The sequence below is a fragment of the Centropristis striata genome, chromosome 3, assembly GCF_030273125.1.
Source record: "Centropristis striata isolate RG_2023a ecotype Rhode Island chromosome 3, C.striata_1.0, whole genome shotgun sequence".
Classification (NCBI taxonomy): domain Eukaryota; kingdom Metazoa; phylum Chordata; class Actinopteri; order Perciformes; family Serranidae; genus Centropristis; species Centropristis striata.
Window position 1 is genome coordinate 11,364,794 of NC_081519.1, and position 9,089 is coordinate 11,373,882.

A 9,089-nucleotide genomic window follows, 5' to 3' on the forward strand; every position below is an offset into this window, starting at 1 on the left:
AAGAATTGGTGTATCAATTTCAGTAAAATATGACAAAGTGCAATAGAAAGATTTAGCATAATGGTTTCCTGAATGGATAACTGGCACCATGTACTGCTTGTATCAATGAAATTACTCCTAATAATGGCATAACAGTAATGGATAGAAACAAGCATTCATTAGCATTTTCTTTTGCTGCATTTCTTGACATTTGATTAAAATGTATGATACATTTGGATGGAAACCTTGGTGCTGGCTCTACAGAGGGACATTTACATTTTAGATTTTTAAAAAAACGTGATGAGGCTCCAAATGTATTGTTGACTCTGGAAACAGCAACAGTGAAAACATTCCCACCATCAGGTCCATTTAGTAGCTGTTCTGGAGCTTTCGATCACATCACATGAAGAAGTTCATAGAGTTGTACCTCTATGTGTCCGTGACAGATGTTTTTGTACAAATGGGAATGTAAAATTGTGATTCTGCATCCATGACAACTGGATAAACTACATCTGCTATACAGCTGCAATATAATGAAAAGCTGAATGGACCTCGCATCTGTGACTTGGTGTTTTTTTTTAAATTAGGAAAAATTAAATGCAGCGATATTTCTCTGGGTTTTAATGTCAAATTCTGAGACTGACCTAGTTCTGTTTCCAGATAAGTGAATTAGAGTCATCTGTAATGTGAATCAGGTCAATTCATGATGATTTCTGACCCACTTTGTAGTTCTCATACTGATCAGATTTGCTTATTGTGGTCAAATCAGTGAGTCAGCCTTGTCTGACTTTGAGTCCATAGCTGTTACTAGAGTACTGAGCGAGCTGGTTCTGGTTTTGAACGAGGGGCTGGGAGGCTCTGGGTGGCTCAGAGGGAAAAGGAAGGGCAGTGCCAGGGAACACCGTCAGAGAAAAGTTCAGATTTGTTTTTCCAGGCAGGACAGATTATGGCTCTGAGCCTCATTCCTGCCCCGTGATTCATATGTGATGTTTATCAAATTGGCCAGAGGCTTTCTCCGCCGGAGCAAAGTGATTGGAAACTAATGGTGCATTTTTGCTGCAGCATTATGTATTTGGACAGCTGTGTGGTGATTATTTACAACAGGCCTATACTGATGAGCTTGAGTGCACAGTGTAAATACAGAATAATATAAAACATAAGGATTAAGAGGACATCACTGCACTTTGAGAAGTGAATTTATCTGCATGGTAAATATACATGAGGATGAGTCAAACGTGCATCTCTCTCTCTGTGTGTGTGTGTGTGTGTGTGTGTGTGTGTGTGTGTGTGTCACTGTATCTTTCAGTATTTCAGTCTGAGGGCATAAAGGTCATAACATCGTAAACACACAAGAGCTAAGCCGAGTTAAATTACACCCATCTGTCGGAAATATTTTTTTAAAGTCATCAATTACAGCACACACTAAAAACTAATTTTAGTGAAAGTTCAAACTCTTGGGTGTGTCACGGTCTGTTTATCATCAACATGCTAAAATATGCAAAGAAACCTTTTAATCTAAACAATTTAGATTAAAGCAATTTTTAAAACACTAATGCATAGTACAAACATGAATTATAAACATAACTACTTGTGGATTTACATCAGCTTGAAACACTTTGTGTTTACAATGGTTTAAAAGATACATGTTGCCTCCATCAGAGTCTTTAGAGGATTTAGCCCAGTTTCCTCTGGGCCTCTCCAGGGTCAAAGAGTCTTAACCTCCCAGGCCTGCAGTTCTCCTCTCCAAAACTCTCCCTCTGGACAAGTGCTGACAATAGAGCCTTTATCCCAAAACCTTTCCTTTCCTCTCCCTCATAAGTACTAATTTCCTGTACCAGTATTTGCCCCTCCTCCTCTTGGATTTAATCAAATGAAACAAATGACTGCCTGCTTTAATGCTCACCCTCTTTCACTTGTATAACAAAGACTCAAACCCCACTTTTAACATTTGTTGCATTGATTCACATACACTGTGAGAAATAATGTGCTGAATTTGTACCTTTAGGGTTAAGGGCTGTACCCTCTAAGGTACAGCTGTTGTACCCTTGACATTGGCTTGGGAACATCTGCTGCATGTACCTGATGGCCGAAAAGACAGTATGCAGTTAGTTGAGGTTAAAAATTAGCTTTTAGGGGTACATTAATGCAGATTGCATCTTGGGGGACAAAAATGGACTCGTACTGCACCAATTTTCCTTAATGTTTGTACCTGTTTGGACAGGATTACTATCCAAATGACAAGCAGCTGTACCCCTATAGGTACATATACAGCACATTGTTTCTGAGAGTGTACTTTTCTTACTCAGAACACTGGAGAAGTTATAAAATAAGACTACTCTCTTGGTGTACATATATCTTAATAATTTTCTGCTCAAAAACACACAGTTGAAGTCATAAAGAGCCACATTTCCACTTATGTAAGTGTTACATCAGGCAGCATTATATAATATATATATGCAAAAATATTATGTGCAGTAAATGTTCAGGCAGCAGAGTGCAGAATGTATTGGTTTACAGATATACAGTCTCAGTGTTTTAATGGCTGTGATCCAAAATAAACCTGCTATATATTTGTCCACATACTTTTTGGCAGCTTCAACCCCAAAAACCTTTTTTAGCTAAGGTTGAAAAACAATCAGTAGGGCTTGGGAATTCATTCTGCTTTTCAACATTTATAAAGAGTACAAACAGTTGCTGACTGAAGCTTTCAGTGAAATCAGAGCCTGGGCCTGTTAATGCCTGCTAATCAAGGAAGTAGGGTTTGTACACACTTTGAGAGGCAGCCCAGAGCTCTCACACAGAGCAAAAAGGACCATACATGATATCAAACTTTCTGTGTGGGAGGGATGAGCTGAATCTCTGTTTCTTGCTCTGTCACAGGACGATGAAGGCCGGCGCAGGACTCTTCTCTGCATTGGCTCTGTTCCTCCTGATGGGGGCAGTGTTCACCCAGAGACCTCGGGTAAGGAAGCCCACCAAGCGCCCCACCACCACCAGGAAGCCTTCTGTCCCCCAGCCTGCTGTACCGGCAGGGCCAGAGCCCCAGGAGCCTACAGACTTCCCCCCTCCCATCCTGGGCCCACCCTCCATGTATCCTGACTGCCCTCGAGAGTGTTTCTGCTCCCCGAGCTATCCCAACGCTCTCAACTGTGAGAACCGGAACATCCGTGCGATCCCTGTCATCCCACCCAGGACCCACTACCTGTACCTGCAGAACAACTACATCTCAGAAGTCACAGCAGAACCGTTCCTCAACGCCACCGATATCCGTTGGGTCAACTTGGCCAATAATCGAATTCATCGGATAGACAAAAATGTCAGAAAGTTTCCTCAGCTAATATTCATGATTTTTAAATTGAACTAATACCATCTAAAATGTATTCTCCATGTCTGTGTCCTGTTCAGGTGTTTCAGAAGGTCCCAGCCCTGCTGTACCTCTATGCACAGCGTAACCAACTGAAAGAGGTCCCATCTGGTCTCCCAGCGAGCCTAGAACAGCTTCGCCTCGGTAGGAATCGTATTTCTAAGATCCCTGCCGGTGCTTTCAACAAGATGGGAAACCTGACGATGCTTGACCTGTACCACAACCAGGTAAACCTCTGGTTAAAACATAAACATAACAGAAGGTTTTCCATTTTGAGGACTCGCGTTTGGCCTCTTAGCCATCGCCATCTTGTTTTTTTGAAAGCAGAAGTGACCATATTTGAACGAGAAGGTAAAGGGACTGGAGAGGAGCGAAAGGTGGTCAATGCTAACGCTAGTCCTATCTAGCCAGCTTTGTTTTCAAGGTGCATCCACAATTTACGTTAACTTTATATTAAGTGCAATGCCAATTTTGGCTAACAGAAAACAGGCCTAAAACAAAATGTGCATGCAGGAAAACATGAACAGGATGTCTTTTAGAACAACTGAACGCTGAACAAGAAAATGTTACAATGAACTCTCTTGAACTAAAAACAAACTGTAAAAAGGTAAAACTTCGTATATGATAAAAAAAAACAAGTCCACAGCTATTTGTACATAGTCCCACTGATGTGCATTGCTACGCCTCTATCCTGTTTGATGTGTTGTCATTATGGCAATTTCAATCACAGATAGTGCCTAAAGCATACGGTGCTTTTTCATCTGTTTTACTCTAAATGGGGCCATCATTTACTAAATGAACATCACTGTATCAAATAAGACTTGAAACTAGTGACTGAGACCCTAAACTAAACTAAAATGTTTACTGAGGTAAGAAATGCAACCAGTGGAGTCGATCCCTGCTGGCCATTAGAAATAATGCAGGTTTAAGGCACTTTTGCATTAGCTTCACTTTTTTCAGAGCTGAAGGTGACGTCAGTTCTTTTATACAAAGGTTTAAAAGTACCTTCGTGAGCATCTTTCTACACAGTGCGGTTTAGGTATAAGCAGGTTTAACAAACTGTATTTATTTCTTGAGCAAACAGTCTGATGACTTCTCTTTCAGCTGAGTGACAGTGATCTGGGAAAGAACACATTTAAGGACCTGAAGAGCCTCATGCAGCTCAATCTCGCTCACAACGTCCTGAAAAAGATGCCTGCTGGCGTACCTCATAGCCTCATGCAGCTTTTCCTGGACAGGAACCATATTGATGACATCCCAAAGCAAGTATACTGTACAGTGTTCACACTGTCACACATGCATACACACAGTGCATCCATCATCAAACAATAGTTCAAATTTTACAGTTGTTTTTCTTACTGTTGTTCAGAGATTACTTCGATGGCTTTGGCCACCTGGCGTTTGTGAGGCTGAACTACAACCAGCTAAGTGATAAAGGTCTTCCAAAGAATGTCTTCAATATATCCACCCTGCTGGACCTGCAACTGTCCCACAACCAGCTCTCTTCTGTTCCTCACTTCAACGGTCACCTGGAGCACCTGCACCTCAACCACAACTCCATCGAGAGTAAGTCGCCTCAGCAGCAATCTGCGCCATCTAAATATTTTGTGACATTTAGTGTATGTAAAGCTGCACCAATCAATATTATTTTGATGACAAGGGATCAAATGCCTACTGATATGCAATACAAAGAGCTCTTAGTGACTCTTAGTGTTTTTTCAGGGTTAACGAGCAATTTATGCAGCCTAGTATGTCAAAACATGATGAATTTGTGATGATCATTATCTCATACACAGTTTCTACAGATTGTTTACGGTCAAAATGAAGACATGTAAAAAAAATGTTGATTTCAGATGTTAAAAAAAAGTTGTTTTAAGAAGGTGGATACCAGCACCAAAATCTCTTTAAATCTTTGCATGGACTACTTAAATCTTACTTTCCTATTTGACCCAGATAAAGGCTCTTCAGGCAGCTGCTTTGAGATTATTTCCGTGTTGTGATTGAAGTTGAACAGGTTTTTGCTGACAGGGCCGCAAAGCTTTGCCTCAGGCTCGCTGAGCCAATAACAGGTTTTAAATTACCCTTCAAAAAATAAATCTTAATGTGAGACAGTTTATGCTTGTAGTCTGTAAGTTATTTGTTTTATTACTGCCATTCTGCATGAACCCATTTGTTTGCTGAACTGATTTATGTATGTTTGTGTTTTAAACCATTTGGTCTCTGAAGTGCTAAATACATTTACAAGATTAAATTATTAGAAATAAGTAGAGCAATTGTTTTCAATTGGCAAAGTTTTTGTTGTTGCTTGTCTTAAGAAAAAAACATTTGAGAGCAAGACATTTATTACTGTGTGTTTTCCCGGCAGGCATCAATGGCACCCAGATCTGTCCATTCAGCCTGCACGTAGACGTAAACGATCTCAGCTTGGTGCCCAGACTAAGGTACGTCACACTGTGTCACCAGTTGGCACGCCACAATACAAACTGGTAGAGTGGCACCCTTTGATAGGAAGTTAATAGGAACAAAAATAATTATGTCAGGAACTAATGAGTTTTAAAAGCAGATGTCATTGTGATGGCATGTTAAACACCTGTTGTGTTGTGTCAGGTACCTGCGTTTGGATGGAAATCACCTCAGCCCCCCCATCCCTCTGGATGTCATCATGTGCTTCAGACACCTCCACTCTATTGTCATTTAGAAGAAATGCTTCAAGGCCTGGGGTTATGCACGCACATACGCAAACACACACTGTGTGCAAACTGAATCAAGGGCAAAGCATGCTCGGTGAGAAACCGTACATACTGTGGAGCTGCAATATGGGAAGAGATACAAATAAAGGACAAAACTGTTCAGCTTTGATAGTTCAACTGTTATTGTTGCAGGATGTAATAAAATTTGAACTTCAAAGAGGGGATATACCGAGCTTTAGGGTTAGGGGTTTTTGCTACATTTTATAAGTCATTTTTTGTTTATAGAAATACAACGCAAAAAAAACAAACTAGAATGAGTAAAACCTGAAAATACAGGTACATTGACAGACCTGCTACAAATATAAAAGGTAGTTATGTTCATTAGCAGATGTGACCAGAGTAGAGCTGCCACCAGCAGAGCTGCAGTGGATGTCAAAAGAAAACATAACTACCGTGTAGTTGAAACTGTCCCAAATGTGCCTGTGATTTTCAAGGTACTCCATGTAAAAATGTCATTGTATTCTTTTTATTCTTAGTCTTATGTATATTATTCTTCTGTATAGAGAAGCTTTGTACAAATAATAGAAAATAAAACTTTTTTCCTTGATCATTTGATCGTGTTGGATTTTTGAAATTCTTCTCATCACCCATATATACCATCATGTATATAATGAATATATCTGAGTATATTTATGCAACCTAGCCCTGCAACTCAACTACTGTGCTAAAGTACAATTTTAGGTACTTGTGTTTTACTTCAATATTTATATTTCATGCTTCTTTATACTATTACTCCACGGCATTGTGGAAATATTGTATTTTTTATTTGACAGCTTTAGTTACTTTACAGAACATTTGAACATTACAAAACATTTTTTTTAACTAATCTGTTAGGATATCATATATTAAACTACTTATGGTATAAAAGTAATTAAAATGATCCCCATCTTTCCAGTGATGTATTATATTAATAACTATAAACCAATGATGATACACGTTTGCTCATGAAGTTGGAATAAAATATTTTTTACCTCTTTCCATGAAATGATTGTGACAATGTGATTTATTCTTGTATATTTTCTCAAAACTGAATTCATCATGTTTGTAATCATGATTGTGTCTGAAAACAAATTATTTCAACTTTATGGACCACAGTGTATATACTGCAATTTACTGGTTTCCAACCTATGGGGGATCTTGAAGAATTTTGAGAAAACAAGACTGAAGAAAACACTGAATTTTTCAAAAAAAGTCAAAAAAAAAAAAAAAAAAAGTCTATTAAGTATGATTGTGAATACTATAACAATAATAATAATAATAATAATTATAATAATAATAGAACAGAGAGTTGTATACAAAGTAACAAAAAATAACTGTAAAATTAATCTCTGATGCAATATTCACGGGAAATCTGCTCAAAATTCCTCAAAATTGCTTGTTTCATACAAACTTTCTATTGTGTTCACGATTTAGGTTGATTATATAGTTTATCGTTTGTTTTGTTATTGTTATGCATTGAATATATTATGAAATATTAATCTCCCCCTATTGTGTTGCACTCACCACTCTGCTTCAGTGGACACAAACACAGCTTGTGTCAAAGTCAATTTGGGGGAAATTATTAAATATGCAAAACTGAGGAGAGAAAAATTCTGTTTTAGGGCATGCTGTGGAGTCTTTGGCCACTAAATGTGTTTACTAGTGTGAGAAATACTAAATACTTGTTTGTGTAAAAGAAAATGTTTCACCTGTGAACTGGAGGAATAAAAATGTTGCTGATGTCTTGCATCCTTATACTTATAAATTATGATATATTAAAGACACCAGCACTGCAGTGACAGTGAGGAAATGTCTAGAAAAAAACAAGAGAATATATTCAGCTAGAACTGCAACAGAGAGAAAAATATTCTGGGTATTATTTAACAGTGATCATCTGGCTTCATTGCTTCTTGCTGACCTGATATCTCTCATATAAAAACTTTAGTCGATAGCATCCCAAAATGTAACAGAGGGTACAAGATGTTCATTTTTAGCACAGCCCTGAAAAGTACTACTGATACATCAAAAAATATCAAAAAACATTATTAGCTTAAGCTATTGGTTCTCAACCTGCAGCTCCTAAAGGGTGCAAAATAACTTAAATTAAAGGATTTTATGTTACTTTTTAAACAGGAAACATCTGGCTTCTGTCAAAGCAAATATGACTCAATTTCAAGAAAAACGTATACAGTGCCTTGTATTAAAGTAGTAAAAGTCCTATGAGCAGATTATTCTAGCCCAGGAGGTGATATATTCAGCAGCTGTTAAAGCAGGGCCACATATTAAGACACTTGTGACTTGGATCATTAGAAGTTTTTCCATGTTCAAAAAGCTTCGGTGTGACCTCTAGTGGTTAGAAAGAAGCACAAAGCATTCCTGAGCTGGGAAGTGCTGGGAGCTATTTTTACTACACTCTGTTCACCTAATACACCCCCTAGATGGGAATCTGGAAATTTTTCACTTCCCTGTTTTCTTGCTATAGATCATATTTATACATATGTTCCATGAACACAGGTTAGTCCTGTTTACCTCTGGACTTCCCTGCTCATGAATCTTTCCACTTCAAGAAATCTTTTTGCAGAAGTTAACCTGGCCAGGTAAGCAGGTGAGCAGGTCCGGTAGGAGTTTCCGATCAGGACTTGTCTGACAGGAGTGAAGTCACTGCTGGAGAGAGTGTTTCTCGATGAGAAAAGAGTAGGGGTATCTCGTACATGTGCTGAGGGAAGTTTCATTTTCAGTGAACACACATTTAATATGTAAGAAGACTTGTTGATCAGTCAGACGTCTTTGAAACGAGTTATTGATACAATACGCACCCACCTTCTTACCTTAAAACAATAGATCGACATATTTTAAAAGCCAAATGATGCAACTAATAACCGCTTCACACAGCTGACTACATAAACGCTGCAGAGGAGTGACGACACTCTGAGAATCTAATGAATGGCTCATTAAATCATTACATCACTCGCAGTGAAGTTGTTTCTCTACAATGACAACATCAGGGAGGAGGAAAT

The 9,089-nt window shown here is 38.5% G+C and overlaps 1 protein-coding gene across 1 annotated transcript; it reads left to right on the forward strand.

Annotated features, from left to right (window-relative positions):
• The first annotated feature begins 2,863 nt into the window (after positions 1–2,863).
• On the forward strand, positions 2,864–7,230 carry prelp (proline/arginine-rich end leucine-rich repeat protein). Its single transcript, XM_059329622.1, has 6 exons — positions 2,864–3,295; positions 3,385–3,570; positions 4,448–4,605; positions 4,713–4,909; positions 5,709–5,784; positions 5,951–7,230. Exons 1-6 carry the CDS (start codon positions 2,864–2,866, stop codon positions 6,039–6,041), a joined length of 1,140 nt encoding a protein of 379 aa, XP_059185605.1. The 3' UTR covers positions 6,042–7,230.
• Positions 7,231–9,089: the final 1,859 nt, after the last annotated feature.

What these genes read in the sequence shown, in the direction of transcription:
- prelp (XM_059329622.1), top strand. Translation starts at nt 2,864, where the DNA reads ATGAAGGCCGGCGCAGGACTCTTCTCTGCATTGGCTCTGTTCCTCCTG. An exon ending in TTCATCGGATAGACAAAAAT is followed by an intron (nt 3,296 to 3,384) that starts GTCAGAAAGTTT and finishes TGTCCTGTTCAG; the next exon opens with GTGTTTCAGAAGGTCCCAGC. An exon ending in CAACCACAACTCCATCGAGA is followed by an intron (nt 4,910 to 5,708) that starts GTAAGTCGCCTC and finishes TTTTCCCGGCAG; the next exon opens with GCATCAATGGCACCCAGATC.